Source organism: Schistocerca cancellata, chromosome 2 (assembly GCF_023864275.1).
Source record: "Schistocerca cancellata isolate TAMUIC-IGC-003103 chromosome 2, iqSchCanc2.1, whole genome shotgun sequence".
NCBI classification, from domain to species: domain Eukaryota; kingdom Metazoa; phylum Arthropoda; class Insecta; order Orthoptera; family Acrididae; genus Schistocerca; species Schistocerca cancellata.
Window position 1 is genome coordinate 167,429,918 of NC_064627.1, and position 20,203 is coordinate 167,450,120.

The 20,203-nt window shown below is 37.1% G+C and overlaps 1 protein-coding gene across 2 annotated transcripts; it reads right to left on the reverse strand.

Moving 5' to 3' along the window:
• Window positions 1-2,596: 2,596 nt before the first annotated feature.
• On the reverse strand, window positions 2,597-19,391 carry LOC126144313 (uncharacterized). 2 transcript variants are annotated; one of them, XM_049915484.1, is made up of 3 exons: window positions 19,302-19,391; window positions 15,773-15,916; window positions 2,597-3,837 (listed from the first exon to the last, which is right to left on the reverse strand). In XM_049915484.1, exons 1-3 carry the CDS (start codon window positions 19,344-19,346, stop codon window positions 3,595-3,597), a joined length of 432 nt encoding a protein of 143 aa, XP_049771441.1. In that variant the 5' UTR covers window positions 19,347-19,391; the 3' UTR covers window positions 2,597-3,594. The 2 variants fall into 2 exon arrangements, 1 of the variants encoding a protein (XP_049771441.1); XR_007529758.1 differs by lacking the exon at window positions 19,302-19,391 and adding an exon at window positions 16,550-16,771 and having other exon boundaries at window positions 2,599-3,837.
• Window positions 19,392-20,203: the final 812 nt, after the last annotated feature.

A 20,203-nucleotide genomic window follows, 5' to 3' on the forward strand; every position in this document is an offset into this window, starting at 1 on the left:
TCCTGATTCCACGAAGTGCTGAATGACTTGAAAGACACATTACAAGCTTAATAAATTCCCGCATATTAGTTGTTGCAGTGTGCTTCTGTAGTTGCCTTGATTGCAAAGGTTTGTCATAAAATATGTCAGTGTGACTGATGAAGAAATTCTAAGGCTGCTTGTAACTCTGATTCAAAAATTGATGATAATGGTTTTGAAACTGATGACAGTATTTCTGAAATCACGGTAATCTGATAAACTTTTATCTTACAAGCAGGAGCCATACAAAGAAGTCAAAAAACTTTATGATGTATGGGGGACAGCAGTAGTTACTGTGGCCTAGCTGGAATGTGTTAAACTCTACTACATTACCTACATGGCATTTAATGTACTCTGGTAGGTTGCTGAATTTATACATACCCATGTACATTAATTCCTTGGGGTCTATGAAAAGCTTGTTTTTGGTCCTAGTTTTATATTCCTGATTTTCATAATTTTTTTGTGAAAATTGGAATACTTGTAATGACAAAGAATATTAATCAATATATGTATTGTAGGTGTCAAAATGCCAGTTTCCTGAAGAGGTCTCTACAGGATGCTTTTGAATTAACAGGAGGTCTAAGTCTAATACGCACTTCTGTTTGCTGAAAATACCATCCCTGTAACTTGAATTTCTCCAGAAAATGATTCCATAACTCATTAGTGAATGGAAATATGTAGCATAAACTAGTTTCTTCATTTTTAAATCACCTACAACAGTTATCACATGTACTGAAAAGATAGCTGAAAAAGTTGCTAAACAAATTCAGAAATATATTATTTATGTATAAGATAGTATATAGCTATCGGTTGGTAGGACACGTTCTGAGGCATCAAGGAATCACCAATTTAGTATTGGAGGGCAGTGTGTAGGGTAAAAATCATAGAGGGAGACCAAGAGATGAATACACTAAGTAGATTCAGAAGAATGTAGTTTGCAGTAGGTACTGGGAGATGAAGAAGCTTGCACAGGATAGAGTAGTAAGGAGAGCTACATCAAACCAGTCTCTGGACTGAGGACCAAAACAACAACAGTAAACAGCTTCTTCAGCTTCCACTACCTTCAGGTTATTTTGGACTGTGTATGCTAATGCGTAGAAGTGTCATATGTTAACAAGAATTTGCTAGAAACTCACAAGATTTGTACTTTTTCATATTCAAGGCAGTTTTTATTAAGCAGGGTGGTGAAATAAATATAAAATGTTTTATGTTATACTGCACATTTACTGATGAAAAGTAACTGTTAAAACAGCAGTGTTGGGTACACTGATGTTTTGAATGGTACTTTCTCTAACTTTACAAAAGATGCATTATGTTTTGGTACACCCAGTGAGCAAGAATACATCAGATACCTGTTGTGTGTTCCTTCATGTCACAAAAAATTAGTTTTCTACTTAACGTAAAGATGACACATTGAGTTCCAGACAGGCAAACTCAAATACACTTACACATTAGTGTCAGCCACAGCCTTCATCAGAGAAAGAAATATGCATACTTTCATTCATACATACCTCAAGCACACATTACCAGTCTCACACAGCCCAGACCTGAATGCCGGACGGAGATGGTGGTCATGTGTGCAGAAGTGCAGTTGCTTGTGTGAATGAGTGTATATGTGTTGCTTTTTCTGAAAAAGGCTGTGTCCAAAAGCCAATGTTTCCATGTCTTTTAGTTGTGCCCATCTCCAACTTAATGTGTCATCTTTATGGTAAATAGTAATCTATTTTTTCCTTTCACTGCTGATATGCCAGTCTGGAGTTTCCATTGTTTGAAAAACAAAAAGTTTTAATGAAACTGGACAGATCTGTAGTTTTGTCTTTCAGCTTATTTTAGTCTCTCTATGTTATTGCACGTCAGAGACAGAGCTACAGATTGTTGAAAAAGGACCTCCATAGTCTGGTATCAAATTAATATGAGCGTTTTCAAGATAATTACAAAACTTCAAAACTGAGAAGACTTTCCTGTAACCCCAATAAGTTTCTGATAGAAAAAAAGCTCTATGGCATGGTTGAGTATCTGAGCAGACAGTGGGCTAATGTTCACTCTGTGAGTAACAAATTTTATGCACCACATTAAGGTAAACTAGAATTATAACCATTCATGTACATTCAAAGATAATGTTCACAAAACTAATTTTTTAAGCTCTGGTATTGTATATCATTATGTAACATAGTCAGGAACATCATGTATTGTAAAAGATTATTTATTGTAAATCATTGTGTCACGTATGATTATGTATACACTGCGCAAGATGTTATATGTATATTATGTAGTGTAGACTCTAAGCATAAAGACGTATCCTACGTTACAAGTACATAGGTGTACTACAGATAATTTAAGAGATAACTAAAAATTACAACTATGAGAATTTACTATAAAATCACACAACTGGACATTTTTGTGTGTGTGTGTGTGTGTGTGTGTGTATTCAAGAAAGTTTTTGTTACATAAATTAGTGAAATAAAAGTCAAATGCTTATGATGCAGTACTGCACATTTATTGATATACAGTCTTATGTAATGCGTATATCTCTCAAATTAAATTCAGAATTAGTTACAATTTATTATAGACTGTGAAAAATTGAAAAATATTTTCATTTTTTATCAATTACAAGTAATTTTCAATTTTTTTTAATCAGAAATCTTCAATACATTAACCATAGAATCAAACACTTTAACATGATTGGCAACACTGAAACAATCGGAAAACTATTTGTGAAATGTGTAACTTAAATCACAGCTGTAACTTCAACTGACTGAAAATATGTACATATCAAACACATTGTGAAACAAGTTCAGAAAACTAAATTTAAGTTTTCACAAAATATAGAACTATTGTCAAAATTATGATGCCAGTACCTTCCCTCATAGCATTAGACATTAAGTAAGCAGTTTGACATTGTCTGAATCATTTTCTTTTGCATAGTTTGAATGAACAGTTATAATATATAGCATACATTTTGACATTTATAACTGAATGTACATTGGATTACAGATTATTTCTAACTAAGTAGTCAAACAATACAGGAAGTTGTAAACATGTGGGACATTATAATGCTTAATTTTGGGTCAATTAAAACTGGTATATGTAGCTCAATGTCAACATTATTCCCACTTTTGTAGCTGAATTCTTGTATCTGGATGAAAAGATGTTTTTAAATTGTAATATTGACAGTCCTTAGCATAGTATTATATATCTATTTTATTTATGTATTAAACCATTCAGTCATTTTTTTCTTACATAGTTTAAATAAAAATCTGTAATACTTAACATATATTTGGACATTTATCACTGAATATTTCATTACATTATGAACAAATTCCTAAGTGCTGTAATCAAACAACAGTGGGAGCTGAAAACATATGGTACATAATAATGCCTTACATAATTTTGGGAACATTTATGAAGAGGAATTATAATATCTAGCTCGATGTGAACTTTTTTTCCACCTTCATAAAAGAATTGTTGTATGTGGATGGAAATATACTGGAAAATATATCACTTTTTAAGTACATCAACAAAATGCTCACATTTACAATGATTACAAAAACCAGCAAAATGAAAGCATGTTACATATTATTTAACTGTAGTGTCAACATTTGGCGCATCAGATTTTTTTGGGCTTGAAACTTTAAACGAATTCTTTTTATTATGTTTCTTATGGTGATCAAGGAAATTATTTCTTGTGCATGATATACCTGCATTCTGCGAATATGATCCAGAAATAAACTTGAGGTTTAAGCCACAGAACTGTTCTTCAATGAGATTATCAAATTTTTTACACAGCATCGAGCTTACTTCACTGCTCTGATGATCCTCCTATAACAAGCACAATTACTTAATTATACATTCCATAACATAATCACAGACAGGACTCTGACGTTGTAGTATGGGTAATGATTATCATAAGTATTGACAGTGAACACAGTTTTCTGTCTGTGATACTACAGATATTTGGTCAGAGACTCAGCATTACCTTAATTCAAGTTAATTTGATAAAGATGTGTGTGTGTGTGTGTGTGTGTGTGTGTGTGTGTGTGTGTGTGTGTGTAGAGCTGAAGAGATATGAATTAGGACATATCATTTTCATTACACCTGTATATAATTCAGACAAAAATTTGTTTGCATATGCTATATAATCTTCATTCTGTAATCTTTTTTCTAAGTGACTTGTCAATGTCATTATATAAAATGATCAAAGAATTGTGGGAAATCCTTTAGTTACATCTTTGTGAGAATTAAGTGAATCAACAAGTATAAATCCCAGTGTTCAGATGTTCATACCATGTAGCTGCTAGAATGCAAAAGCTAATAATATTGCAAAATCACTTTATGAGCAATTATATGAATGGGCTGCTCAACAACATGCACCACAGACACCATACTGAGTCAACATCTAATGCCCTCTGGACTACATACGAGGTGTGGCTAGAAAAAAACCAGACTAGTACTGGTGAAACAATAAAACGAATGCAATAAGGCTGAAAGTCACGTGGCCTGTCACGTGACTCTCGTTCCGCCTACTGCTCGAGTTTCATCTGCCTCCTGCACTCAGTCTGCCCGTGGCGTCTGTTTTAAGTAGTTGACGTTTTGTCTGTGCGTCGGAAAATGTTGAGTGTACAGAAAGAACAGCGTGTTAACATCAAATTTTGTTTCAAACTAGGAAAATCTGCAAGTGAAACGTTTGTAATGTTACAACAAGTGTACGGCGATGATTGTTTATCGCGAACACAAGTGTTTGAGTGGTTTAAACGATTTAAAGATGGCCGCGAAGACACCAGTGATGACACTCGCACTGGCAGACCATTGTCAGCAAAAACTGATGCAAACATTGAAAAAATCGGTAAACTTGTTCGACAAGATCCTTGTCAACTCCTGTTAACTCAGACACTGCTCTGATTGTTAAACGGCGATCTTGTCGAACAAGTTTACCGATTTTTTCAATGTTTGCATCAGTTTTTGCTGACAATAGTCTGCCAGTGCGAGTGTCATCACTGGTGTCTTCGCGGCCATCTTTAAATCGTTGAAACCACTCAAACACTTGTGTTCGCGATAAACAATCATCGCCGTACACTTGTTGTAACATTACAAATGTTTCACTTGCAGATTTTCCTAGTTTGAAACAAAATTTGATGTTAACACACTGTTCTTTCTGTACACTCAACATTTTCCGATGCACAGACAAAACGTCAACTACTTAAAATAGACGCCACGGGCAGACTGAGTGCAGGAGGCAGATGAAACTCGAGCAGTAGGCGGAGCGAGAGTCACGTGACAGGCCACGCGACTTTCAGCCTTATTGCATTCGTTTTATTGTTTCACCAGTACTAGTCCGGTTTTTTTCTAGCCACACCTCGTATATAGTGGATGACACAAAGATTGAGTAATTGCCAAATGACAATACTGACTGGAGGTCTGAGTTGCTACAGGCACTTGACATTATGCAAATCCTGAGATACAGAAGCACTCAGTTCTTGCTAGGTGTCTACAAAATTATTTCAACGGTCATTTCTGCATTGTGTCTATGATATTTCGGTATATGTGTAGAATTCCTTGTTTTTCCTGTTCTTTTGAGTCCCATCAGTTGTCTTCTGGGGTCCCAGATTTTTTCTGAAAATCTTCCTTCCCTTCTTTTCAAGTTCTGCCAGCTATCCCCTTTTATTTAAAATAAGACATTCTGAATTACAATGCCTGGTTTTGGCCTTGTATGATATCACTCACTTGTGGCACCTGTTCTGTGTTATTTTTTAAGCAAGGTCTAATTCTCTTGCTCTTCCTTTCTTTATCGAGTCCATTGGGTTGAACACATTCTCCCAAGTATCTAAATTTGTATGTCCTTTTAACCGTCCTATATTTTACTGAATCACTGGTGTATAGAAGGATTTGCTAGCTGAAGAGGATAAAAGAACGGACCATGATTTTTAATAACTGAAGCACATATGTATATAAATTTTTATCAGTATGTATTTATAACCTTATTATTATTTGTGTTACTGTTTTGTGTATTGTGTGTACTATTTTATGTATATACTTGAATGTGTCATTGCATTGTAATAATTTCATGTATAATTTACTTTTAATATGGAGAATATCATTACAATATTTACTGCCTATCATTATATAGTAAAATAAGTACAAAATAAAAATATTCAAACTTTCAATGTCAGTGATGTTTACACCAATGATTTCAGAATGTACCTATCAGACGTTCTCCTACAGGATATGGGGAATAGTAGCATTGGAGGAACGGAATCAGTAGAGGACTTTGGCTTACTCTACCTCAAGGGTATCTATAAAATGAATTAAATGCACTGAAATGAAATAGATGATTAATGGGGTGAAATCAACAAAGATTAATGACATGAAATAAGCAGGCAATCCAGGTTCTAGTCCTTGTCTGATAAAAATTTTTCAATTGTCACCATAAGGCTGATTACACTGAATGTTCAGTATATTTAAATGGTTTGCACTGGTATCGTTTCATTTCACTTCATCTTCATTAACTTCATCCCCATTAATTGATTCACTTCACTTCAATGCATTTAATTCATTTCATAGTAAAATATACTGAATTAAATACAACTATTAAAAAAAGTCCTTGAGAGAATGTGAGAAAATATGATGAAATTATGCTAAGATATATAACTAAAACGAGTGCAAAAGACACAAACAGAAACTTATGTCATCAACTAAGATAGCAGACAGGAAAGTAACTAACAGCAGCAAACAAAGTGTCAACCATCTAAGACTCTTTCAAATGTTTGTGTAATTTGATACATGAATGAGAAACAAAATTAAGGTAAATAATGATATATGGTACTTTACTTATCTCATGGAATCTATTAATAACTTTCTTGGTCCGTCGACTATATGCTTCACTGGCAACAAGTCTAAGTTTTGGTTTTAGCTTTTAGTTTTCATTACAGCCGTAATTACATCATTCAACACTTATGTGTGAAAATAAAGCTGCCAAGAGATGATGGTATCTCAGTAGACAAGGTTAAAGAGCAATACAAAAGGAACTCACAGATTTGTGTACAGAATGTTATTAGAGGGATACAGCTCCTCAAAATGGGAAAAATAGAGTTATTATTGTGCTTCACAAGGAAGGAGACATAAAAGATCTGAAAAACTACAGACCTATCAACACTTCTCTATAAAATATACTCAACAGCAAAACAAATTGTACCTTTTATAGCCAAAATGGCAGAAAATTCTTACCATATGCTGAGTCACTGGTATGGGAAATGAGAGAGATCTGATACTCACTCTGTAATTTCAAATGTTAGTGTGCCAACAATTACTTACCTGATTAGCTGACAGAGGTCATTCCAGAACTTCTGGTGGCTGTGAGACAGATTATGGACCTGACTGAATGTTAGAACCACAGTAGCTGCAACTAAATACCAACACATTTGAGGCACTGGGGCTATGCAGCTTTTAAGAATGTGCTCATTAGGGCTTAAATATTTAACTGAAGATGGCTAAGAACCTAAGTCCCATTATACCAACATGTTTTTTGTTTCTAAAGTATTTTTCAAACTGAAATAACAGCCCTGCATGTTTTGAAGTGAAGATTAATGTTAGAAAGTTATCTACATGAGCAAAAGGATTATTGTATTAAAGGAGGCGACTCTCATGTCTACTTCTCATGGTGTAATGGTTACAGATGTGAAGTGATAATCTGAAAATATGGGATTTCAAATACTGATGCTTCCATTTATTTATTATTTCAACAAACAAATGCACTAGAAAGAAAAAAAACAGCAAAATTACAAAATAATGTTCATTCAAATTATGAAATCCAATGTAAGATTAATGAAATAATTGGTCTTACTGTATCAGTTGCATTGTAATTCAAATATTTCCCTTCTACTTCAGAAACTAGTGAAATACTTCAAGCAACAGCATATGTGTATTGTTATATATATTATATATCTAAAAACAAAGATGATGAGACTTACCAAACAAAAGTGCTGGCAAGTCGATAGACACACAAACAAACACGCAAAATTCAAGCTTTCGCAACAAATGGTTGCTTCATCAGGAAAGAGGGAAGGAGAGGGAAAGACGAAAGGATGTGGGTTTTAAGGGAGAGGGTAAGGAGTCATTCCAATCCCGGGAGCGGAAAGACCTACCTTAGGGGGAAAAAAGGACAGGTATACACTCGCGCACACACACATATCCATCCGCACACACACAGACACAAGCAGACATTTGTAAAGGCAAAAAGCTTGGGCAGAGATCTCAGTCGAGGCAGAAGTAAAGAGGCAAAGACGTTTTTGAAAGACAGGTGAGGTATGAGTGGCAGCAACTTGAAATTAGCAGAGGTTGAGGCCTGGCGGATAACAAGAAGAGAGGATATACTGAAGGGCAAGTTCCCATCTCCGGAGTTCTGACAGGTTGGTGTTAGTGGGAAGTATCCAGATAACCCGGACGGTGTAACACTGTGCCAAGATGTGCTGGCCGTGCACTAAGGCATGTTTAGCCACAGGGTGATCCTCATTACCAACAAACACTGTCTGCCTGTGTCCATTCATGCAAATGGACAGTTTGTTGCTGGTCATTCCCACATAGAAGGCTTCACAGTGTAGGCAGGTCAGTTGGTAAATCACGTGGGTGCTTTCACACGTGGCTCTGCCTTTGATCGTGTACACCTTCCGGGTTACAGGACTGGAGTAGGTGGTGGTGGGAGGGTGCATATATATTATGTGGTGTAAAGTTTATTTCAATCAAGTGTACAATGGTGTTGCAATTTCCACAAACATGAATGTCTTATTATTTCCACAGAATGTTTGTTTATATACCATAATATTTGACTATAATTAAACATTATGTAATCATTTGCATGAGCAGAAATAGTTTTATGCAAATTGAAGGGGAAGAGGGGCAGGAACTAATGGTACCAACTGCATCGGGGCCTCTTGTAGACTAAGCGGTGACATGTAATATGTATCACTGATGCGAATCCCATGTGGTATACACAAGGATGTATGTAGCTTGAATGCTTCTTTAATTTATGTTTAAACAAAAGTTTTCATTTTTCAAATTAATTAATGTGGTGGGGTATTTTTCATAATTTCAAACTATTACAAAAGTTGACTATATGGTTTTCAAGAACATTAATTACATATCAGCTTTTATGTGAATAATAATTTTTATGTATTATCATTTTAAAGACATTCCCTCTAAACCTAAACTATGAAAATACCTTTTGGGGTGTCATTTTGCCTTAAAAAGTGAAATTGGGTACAAATATTACCCCCTCTACACAAATCAAGTTTCATTAAGATAGTTTATTGAAACTTGAACATGCTGCCTTGAAAATGAAATCAGGCGATTTCTTTGAAACATGCGACTATTTCTGGTATTTGAATGCAAGGTGTCTGTTCTTTTGGACAAGGAACTTGTTCATTCGGTGATCCCAAATGGCTTGACAGTACACGTACAGCTGTAGGGCATATACAGCTTTCAATGTTGAAAGAACTCTGTAAGAAGACTTTGAGATCTAGTTCTTTTGAATGATCATGATTTCAAGCTCCACTTGAGAAACAATACAATCAAGTTGCATTCACTATGACAATTCAGAACAATACTATTGAAACTAGCATTTCTTAAACTTTACAGTATGATGAACTGGAAATTCCATTATTTCCCAGAAATCAACCTTGAAACATTCACTTGTGAATGATTCTTAGAAAGTCCCATTGTTCCACTGTTATTAAGTACTTTATAACCAAGAATGTTCCAGAAGTTACTGTAGAAATTGGATTATTGATGAGGGTATTGATGTCTGACATTAATGTCATTAACTATCATATTTCACTGATATAGTACTACATCAGCATGTGGCTACAAATGTGAGTATCTTTATTTCATAAATGCCTCAATGACAGTTCTTATTGCCAAAGCTTTCTAACACACGGATATGGTGACATGTAACCACAACACAACAAAAATAGTTCCCAGGAAAAAATTAAAGACTGTATCTTAAATTTAATATTAAAATTAAATTGTTTTAACACTTCATTCATTTTCTTCTTCAGTATTATGAGTTTCCCCATGCTTCAGATTGTGGTAGGATTCATGATAAATTGTTGGAATGATGTTGTTCTGGCAGAGGAGCATTAGATCAGAAGATTTTTCCTCTGAAATAGGTAGCGACGACGAATTTGCATTTGCAAGTCTCCTACAGCATGCTCTATACTTGGCCTATGACCTTGAAACTTGTGTAGTAAATCAATTGTAGTGTAGTCTGACTCATAATTACCATATTTAAGAGGCAGCATCCATGGTTCTTCCTTCCTCACGATCATTACTCTGATATCAGACCAACTTACCCTTTCTCCATTTTTGGCTTTAGTCCAGTTTTGGACCATTGATGAAGCCCATTTGAAATCTTAAGAAATCCTTCTGTGACATTTCATATACATCATCTTTTTCCATTTTGCTTGTTATTAAAGTGTAACACTTACTGTGGTGCATAAATCTTCATGCCTTTTTTTGCCTTCTCAATAACACTGTGCATGCTGTATCCTTCTTTCTGAATGTGCCCTTTCTCTAGAATCTTATGGGCAACTTAATCAATTTGTAGAGTACATTCACACTGTACAGATACATGATTCTGACCAGTGCAATTGTGAGAAAGGAAAGAAGCGTCTCTATAGTCATTCTTCCTTGCTGCTTTAGGAATTTGTAGACATAGCTATGTTCAGTTTCCTTGTGCTACATGAAGCACATTCCCTTTCATATTTCCACGTTGCAGATGGTCAATTGTAGTTGCTCAACTTTGTTTGGTAACAGAGCAAGGATACTTCACAGTGTGGAGTGCTGAGGACCTGCTGGAAATTAAAACAGGCACACAGAAATGTACTCTCAGTTTGCACCTTCAACTTGTCAGCATCTTTTTCTGCTTGAGCTGTTTCTTTGTTCTTCAGATGTCTTTGAATTTTTTCCACTAAAGCAGTCTTATTTTGCAGTTCAGCATTTTTGTAGCCCTCACACTCGTCACTTGCATCCTTGTTGGGTTGGAAAAACACAAGACTGTATTCTGTATTGAAAACAGGGCAAGGGAAGAGAAGAGAGAGGGAGGGGGGGGGGGGGGACAGAGAGAGAGAGAGAGAGAGAGAGAGAGAGATGGAGAGAAATTTTGGAGGGAGAGAAAAGGAGGGAAAATAAATAGATATTAAAGCATAATTAACATTACAAGAAATTTTCTGTGCATTTTTGGAAGGACAGAGAGGTGAAACAATGGTTGGAGGAACGAGAGACATGAATTTGGAATAACAAAAAAAGCTTTTTTAAAAAAGTCCCTTTTAACTTATTCCTTTTGTAAGTCTATAGGCAGGGAGCAAATGCAAGAGAAATGGAATATTTAAAAAAATATATATATTCAAAAGGAACTTATTTCAAGTAAAAAGGTAACTTAATGAAAAACTCATATTTTATTATCTCAGGTTTGATATTTCTCTGTCACCACGTGATCTTCCACTGGTTCTCACTGACAGAAAACTGAGCTAAAGAACAAGTAAAGATGATAAAGTGTTTTCAGGACTACAATATCTTGTCCAGAACCCATGATTATTTCAAATTTCAATTATGCATCTTGGCATCAAACTCTGTTAAATGTTGGACATATTTGCCAGAATAAGCAACTTCCTTCTACGCCTCAAAAACTCAGTCTCAAAGGAGACATCTGTAACTGATTGGTTAACTGAGCAGTAATCTGATGGTGTTCATCTAATCTCAGCCCATATATTTTGCACTGGATGTCAATCAGCAGCCCAAAACAGCCAGTCTGTGATGTTGATACCCTTGTTGGACAGCTTCTGCTGGGTGAATGTGGACTTACAGACAGAACAGTGCTCTTTGTCCGCCGCTCGTGGTCTCGCGGTAGCGTTCTTGCTTCCCGAGCACGGGGTCCCGGGTTCGATTCCCGGCGGGGTCAGGGATTTTCACCTGCCTCGAGATGACTGGGTGTTTGTGTTGTCTTCATCATTTCATCATCATCCAGGAAAGTGGCGAAATTGGACTGAGCAAAAATTGGGAAATTGTACGGGCGCTGATAACCACGCAGTTGAGCGCCCCACACAACCAAACATCATCAACATCATCCTCAGAACAGTGCTCATACTGCAATGTGAAATCTCCTTCACTACAGACCATTTGCACTAAAGGCAGAAATACATTCTTCAGTACATGACCATACTGCCTGCTATCAAGAGTTCCTTCAATTTTATGAAGTATTCTTGCTCCTCTTGCAGAAATTCAACTTAAACAAAAAGCCATAGCTGCCCACTTCTTCATTCCTTATTTTGTCTAGTCTCTTGTGGCCCATAAATCACTCTGGGACTCTAGGACATGTTCCTCATGGAAAACGTGCTTTCATGAATAAAAATTATGTCATCCCACACCATGCTCAGATGGAGATCCACCAGGACCAGTCGATATAAAACCATTTCCTTGGTGAGTTCATGTTTATGTTGGATCATTATGCATACAGCAAAGCTCCCCTCAGCCTATGACAAACTGTTTCATTGGAGCTGTGTAAGTTGTCCTCACCACAAATGCTTCACATTTTTTGAATAGAAGCTGTCAGCAATTACATGCAAGTTCTCTGTTCTCCTGGTGTTTGCTTAATCTCTTTCTGCCTGAGTGAGGATTTCCCGTTGCTAGTACCTCTTTCAAAATAATTCTTCCACACCTCTTTGCTGTGGTAGGTGCCACCCATATCTTCTGCTAACATCCCTAATGAAAATGTGCTTTCTTCAATCAAAGCAGTGATTCGGTCATGAATTGAACATCCCCAGCGAGCAAGTGGAATGACTGCCCATTATGTGTATTTCTGCTTCCTGCTCTTATGTAGATGCTGGGGCAGGAAGTAAATATATAGCCGTCAAAAGAAACTGAATTATAGAATGGAGAAATAAACATAATTTAACTCTTTGACTTTGACCTACAGATTTTGAGAAAGTTTTTTACTTAGTCTTGACAAAACGCCATTGTAAGATCACTAGAGAGATAATAAGGAGGAGAAGGAGGCAAAATGCAGCTACTTAATACACATTAGATTGCAACTTTTTTTCAGAATAATAGCTCTCCTTCTAACGTTATTACGTCAGGGTTGCATTAAATTAATACAAATAGTTTATAGCATGTTAGAGAGAGCTGTAAACACAGTTTCCAACAGCCACTCCACTTGGTTAATGTATATCTTGACTCATTCCACATCCCTGAACATTCTTCTGCATTGATGTACCTACATAATATAATGAATGAACTGTAAATCAAGTTGCCCTCTACAGAATGGAGTTGAGTCAGTTCTCACTTGCAGCCATAAGAAGATGCTTTCTTCATTGGCATGCACCTGGCATATGAAGTGATTATACACATGTCCAGCTCTCACACATTGGAAGGTGTTGCTGGGAACTCCATTCTGTCAAGGTTACACACATAATTAAAAACTACCCATGAAAACAACAGCCCTAATACAATAATGCACAATAGACAAAGTCGGGTGAGGCTGTACTGTAACACTGACACTCTCAGGATGTCAATGTTTCTAAATAGATTAAGCCATGAGTGAATTGTCACTCTGCAGCAGAATGTGCACTTATATGAAATTTTCTGGCAGATTAAAACTGTGTTCCGGACCTAGACTCGACCTTGGGAGCTTTACATTTTGTGGGCAAGTACTCTACTAACTGAGCTACCAAGCACGACTCACGACCCATCCTCACGGCTTTACTGGTAGGCTTTTGGAAGATAGGAGATGAGGTACTTGTGGAAGTAAAGGTGTGAGGACAGATTGTGAGCTATGTTTGGGTAGATCATTTGGTAGAGCACTTGCCTGCGACAGGTAAAGGTCCTGAGTTTGAGTTTCAGTCTGGCACGTAGTTTTAATCTGCCAGGAAGTTTCAGATGAATTCATTTTGGTAGTATCTGAGTGAAATTAGGCAATGTGTTTGAACCACACAACTATTTCTGCACCTGAAAATTATGACACAATGTTTAATTACAGTAAATTATTACAGTATACAAACAAATATACCTTGGAAATAATAAGACACTCATGTTTGTGGAAACTGCGATACCAAAAATATACTTCTAACTGAAATAATTTTTACACCACAGATAATGTATGTGACTATACACAAATGATTAGTGTTACAGATCTGTACATAATCTCTGACTTTTGAGAATGCAGTATGTTGTTAAGACTCCATGTGCTGAACCACAGACTATAAACATTATATATGTATATATGTATATGTTACTGGGAAATCTCCCTCCATAAAATTTGTCCACAAAACATAAACAGTGGCTCCTGGAGAACTGTTGCACATGACTTCATCACCAACCATATCTGTTACATGTTTGCTGACGGAAACATCAAGTGAATATCCTGATTTTAGAATGCTTTCAAGAATTCTTTGATGGCCCAAATGTTATTCCATACTATTCTGCTGGAATAAAACATACTGAATTTGCAGTTCCTCAGGCTCCAAAACTTTTCTCATATAGCAGTTTGTGTTCATATTACAATAATAACGTGTAATGGCCAAGGCTGCATATTGTGTTCAGTGGCAACCCAAACCATCACACTTATCATTCATCTACTATGGTGTTCAACAACTTTGTGTGCCTGATTGTGGCCACCACTGTGAGGCTTGTCTGAAAACACTGCTTTTTGCTTCTGTAACCATTGCCCTTTACCAGAAGAATTTAGATCCAGACCACACTGTATTCGGAACAAGTGAGGGACATTAACCACAGTTGTGTGTGAACATCTATGTCCGCAGAACATCTCATTCAAGGCTTGTCTGGTACTACTCAAAGCTTGGTATGCTCTTTGAAAGGCAAGGAGTAATCTCAGTGATGTGTTTGATGTCAGCCTTGGTTGTGACTCTAACGAGGAAACCACATCACAAGACAGTAAATAACATACTTGAAATGAGAATCATTTCTATGAAAACTTACATGCTTCTAGTTTCAATCATGACTAACACATAATGATAATATCAAACAAACCAGAGACATTGCAATTACAGAACTTCTACTCTTCACACACTGCTACCAACAAACGTATGTGTAATTTGGTTTTTAGGGCTTTTACAGGCAACACAAACCTATAGCTGTTTTCACCCTGTAGTCCTAGGTTCCGTCGAACAGGTGGAGCTAAAACATATAAAAGTCAATACGTTTCTTTTATCCACACTCACTTATTCCTCATTCTACAAAAATTTGGTAAAAGTTTAAGGTAGTTTTCTCTGGAGGTGATCAGGACTGTGATCTAAGCACTCTCGCATCATATACTATAAATTCTGGCTTTTCATTCCATCCTTAATTATTTCTGTCAACTGTTGTTTTGTAACAAATATACCTAATGCAAACCAAAAGGAATTATATGAATAATAAATGTATATAAAAACAACACTTTTGAAATTTTCATTACATGACTGCATCTCATAGTTTGTTCACATTTAGTATCCATTCTTATTTTGTATAGTTTACTTCTGATTCCCACATAATGACTATGTAGATATAGTTTTATTTCCTCATGTTAGCTCAAAACTGACAGTAACAGACATTAATAGCATTCTGACTGACTCAGCCTTAGCTTGTTCCTTATCAAAAGTTGATACACTTTATTTGGCAAGACAACTAAAAGAAGGCTATACTTACTGAATATGTTGTTGAAATTCTCAGTTCTGGATTATGTCATATATAATTTATAAATAATATGTCAACTTACCTTATTATCATCTTTTGACCTGTGGAATATTCTGTGAAAATCATATACGAATTGGTCAATGGAAGCATATAAATGATTCTGGAGTTTGTAGGCAACTGTCTGGAGACTTATACACCGATCAGGAGATTTTTCATTTTCAGATCCCTGCAGTAAAAGAAAAAAAAAACATAAAAAGTAAATAACTTATTCGTTCATTATTTTAAGAAAAGAAAAACTGTTCTCCACCTGAAGGTTGGTTTAAACACTGCAATGTTTTATTATGCATGCTCTTAATGGAAGACTGGTCTCTGAATTGATTTATGCAGCTAAATATAGTGGATCTGCAGTTTAAACTGAACTATTAACCATAGTGCATGGTAATAAATTCTATTTATAGTCTGTTATAGTCTATGCACTTGTATGAAGTGGTTTTTAAGAGACACAAATTCCAGTGTAATAATGATAATAAGAAGCTAAAAAATTCTACTGAATTGCATCAAAGTCGTGTCACAAAAAATGTACACCTGTATACATTCATGTTTGAAATTTTGGGTTGCCACAAGGATATAGCAATATAACGAAGTAGTTAGAGCAGCAGTGAGTAACCAAAAACTATATTTATGGTAGAATATATGCACTGAAAATCACTAATAATTATTGCCCAGTAAGTACTATGCAATAGCCCCTTTTGCTCTAACTATATCAGTTACAATGTAGCATTAATACAAAAAATTCATATAACAGTAATGCAAATGATTAATGAAAAATCTCATATAAAGATGTGAAACAAGTACTAACAAAGAGACAGAGGGCCTGGCCAGTACTTAGCTCAGTACAGCCGATATATAACACAAAACAGAACAGAAAATTTACATTCCTAGCTTTCCGAGCCTTGTTCCTTCATCAGGGAGGAGAGAGGGGAAGAAAAGGGGAAGAAGGGAAAGTGGATTTAGTTACTCATAACCCAGGTCATGAAGCAACAGGGAAAGGTAAACTGGGAGGGTAGCAAGGATGGAGGCATGGTTGTCAGAGGGAAGCCAAAGATATTCTACTGTTAAGTACTGTGCCAGCTTCAAACCAAAGAGGATCCATACAGAAGTAAAGAGGTATATAGTATAAAGATAAACACAACTATGTAGGATGAAAAGATGCGTGAATGGCTAAAGAGGAGAGGGAAAAAGAAGAAGACTGAAGAGTAAATGGGAGTGAGGTTGGTTAATGTAGGTTCAGTCCAGGGGGATGATGGGATGAAAGGATGTGTTGGAGTGCAAGTTCCCATCTCCGCAGTTCCGAGGGACTGGTGTTGGGTGGGAGAAGCCAAATGGCACATACGTTGTAGCAGGTTCCTAGGTCCCTAGAATTATGCTGGATGGCATGCTCTGCTACTGGGTATTGGACATCTCCTAGGCGGACAGTTCATCTGTGCCCGTTCATGCGCTCAGCCAGTTTAGTTGTCGTCATACCGATGTAAAAGGCTGTGCAGTGCAGGCATGTCAGCTGATAAATGACACGTGTTGTTTCACATGTGGCCCTGCCTTGAATTGTGTATGTTTTACCAGTAGTGGGGCTGGAGTAGGTGGTTGTGGGGGGATGCATGGGGCAGGTTATTTAATTTCTCTACCCACCAGTTACCCAGTATGTACCCTAATCCTATACCACATTATTTACATTCATTCCGGAAACATGATTTCACCCTAGCCAAACTGCAGTCCCACATACTTTTCCTCCGGTCCTGCTTAACCTTTTCCTCTGGTCCTGCTTAACCTTTGGAATTACCCCTAAAGGACTTACCTTAAAAGTTCCCATCTCTAGGTGCAGTCCCTCCTTTCACCAGTCTCTCCTGGACTTCCAGAACCTTCAATCCTTAGCCCTTTCCCAACTTGTCCTGAATCTCTACACTACTTCGTGTAACCACCACTCCCAACAGCTCCCATCTCTCTTCAAAGTCCTCCACCTCTCAAACCCCTGCTTGGAGAACACACTCGGGAACATCATCCTAGAAAAAACCTGACCAGTGCTTTCCTCTCCCGTCCTGCAGACCATGTCCACAAACAGATCTCCTGAGCAATACATCCCTCCCTGCCCAACAACAATGTTCCTACCCCCAGACCACACAGAAGCATCCCCCTTGTCACCCAATATTATCCTGGCCTCGAATACATCAACAGATTGCACCGCCAGGGATATGACTTTCTCAAGTCAAGCCCTGAAATGAAATCATCCATTGACAATATTCTCCCCACACCACCCAGAGTTGCCTTTCGTTGCCCCCCTAACCTCTGTAACATCCTTGTCAAACCCTACAATGTTCCCAGACCACCTTCTCTACCCAGCGGTTCCTACCCCTGTAACTGACCCCGCTGCAAAACCTGCCCCATGCATCCCCCCACCACCACCTACTCCAGCCCTGCTACTGGTAAAACATACACAATTCAAGGCAGGGCCACATGTGAAACAACACGTGTCATTTATCAGCTGACATGCCTGCACTGCACAGCCTTTTACATCAGTATGACGACAACTAAACTGGCTGAGCGCATGAACAGGCACAGATGAACTGTCCGCCTAGGAGATGTCCAATACCCAGTAGCAGAGCATGCCGTCCAGCATAATTCTAGGGACCTAGGAACCTGCTACAACGTATGTGCCATTTGGCTTCTCCCACCCAACACCAGTCCCTCGGAACTGTGGAGATGGGAACTTGCACTCCAACACATCCTTTCATCCCACCATCCCCCTGGACTGAACCTACATTAACCAACCTCACTCCCATTTACTCTTCAGTCTTCTTCTTTTTCCCCTCTCCTCTTTAGCCATTCACGCATCTTTTCATCCTACATAGTTGTGTTTTTCTTTATATTATATACCTCTTTACTTCTGTATGCATCCTCTTTGGTTTGAAGCTGGCACAGTACTTAACAGTAGAATATCTTTGGCTTCCCTCTGACAACCATGCCTCCATCCTTGCTACCCTCCCTGTTTACCTTTCCCTGTTGCTTCATGACCTGGGTTATGAGTAACTAAATCCACTTTCCCTTCTTCCCCTTTTCTTCCCCTCTCTCCTCCATGATGAAGGAACAAAGTTCAGAAAGCTAGGAATGTAAATTTTCTGTTCTGTTTTGTGTTATCTATCGGCTGTACTGAGCTGAGGTAAGTACTGGCCAGCCCCTCTATCTCTTTGTTAGTATTTATATAACAGTAATGCACTGTTGACTTAATAGCTATGGCTATAGTTGTTACAGTAATGCACTGTTGACTTAATAGCTATGGCTATAGTTGTTATCATAAAGTCCATTATACAATAAAATACACAACACAGTTGTTCCTGCCTGAACTGAGTACAAAGCTTATGTCTTGAGCAGATATTAACTATATCCGTATCCCTCTTACCTTGTCCTCCTCTCTCTCTCTCTCTCTCTCTCTCTCTCTCTCTCTCTCTCTCTCTCTCTCTCTCTCTCATTTGTAATGGATCTAATTAAATATATTTCAAAATCAACAAAATGGACGATTTTACTGTTATTTTGAAAGCATCAAGATTATTTATACTTACTTTTTCTGATGTGTAAGGGTATTTAATGAAATCAGTTCCTTCCATGTTCCAAATACAGTTCAGAATTGACTTTAGTTTGGCAATTTCATCATGATTTAGACCATGTTGCTTATAGCAGAGGGATCTGTTGTTATACTGAGGTGTTCCATGCTTACAAAATGCTTTTCTTGGTACTCTATGATCTTTTGCATCTTTCAGTAGCTGGGATATACCACTATGTACAGTACTGATACTTTGCCTGTGCAGTTCAGAGTCCATTGAATCTAAGGGAACGGTTTCTTCACATTCTGTTTTAACATCCTGCGTTTTTACTTCTGTAGCTGGTTCTGAAAATGTGCTTCCTGCTGAATGCGCAGTTGTCTGGCTTTTTTCCATATTTGAATCATTGCATACTACGCAGCTCCCTTGTGTTTGCAGATCTGAATGATTTTCTGACTAGGAAAAAAGATAAATTATTACAAACTCAACTCAAATTCAAATATGAAAACAACTACACTTACTATAAATATCATTGACCTCATAACAAAGTTGCCACACTTAGTTCACAGTTTCAGTTGACCTATTTCTATTTTGCAATGGAATGCTCTTGTGGCAATAGTAAGTTATCAATAAGAGATGGACTATATCTACAAAATTATTCTTGTGAATAAGTTATAAACAGTCAAAAATAACTTGTACTAACTAGAGATATCATAGGAAAAGCAAGACACCATGTACATCACTAATATGTAGATGAAACATCGCCACAAGCAATGATGAAAGTCCCCGCTCCCCTTCTGACAGTCATGGTGCTGTAAGTAATGGCCAAGTATGAAGGTCTGTGGGATTTTTAGATTTTCATGTGTTGGCTTTCCAAATCAGGAATTTCCAATAGATCTTACTTTCATCTGTATGTCATGTAA

What these genes read in the sequence shown, in the direction of transcription:
- LOC126144313 (XM_049915484.1), bottom strand. Translation starts at nt 19,346, where the DNA reads ATGGAAGGAACTGATTTCATTAAATACCCTTACACATCAGAAAAA. An exon ending in ACCCTTACACATCAGAAAAA is followed by an intron (nt 15,917 to 19,301) that starts GTAAGTATAAAT and finishes CTTTTACTGCAG; the next exon opens with GGATCTGAAAATGAAAAATC. An exon ending in GGTCAAAAGATGATAATAAG is followed by an intron (nt 3,838 to 15,772) that starts GTAAGTTGACAT and finishes TGCTTGTTATAG; the next exon opens with GAGGATCATCAGAGCAGTGA.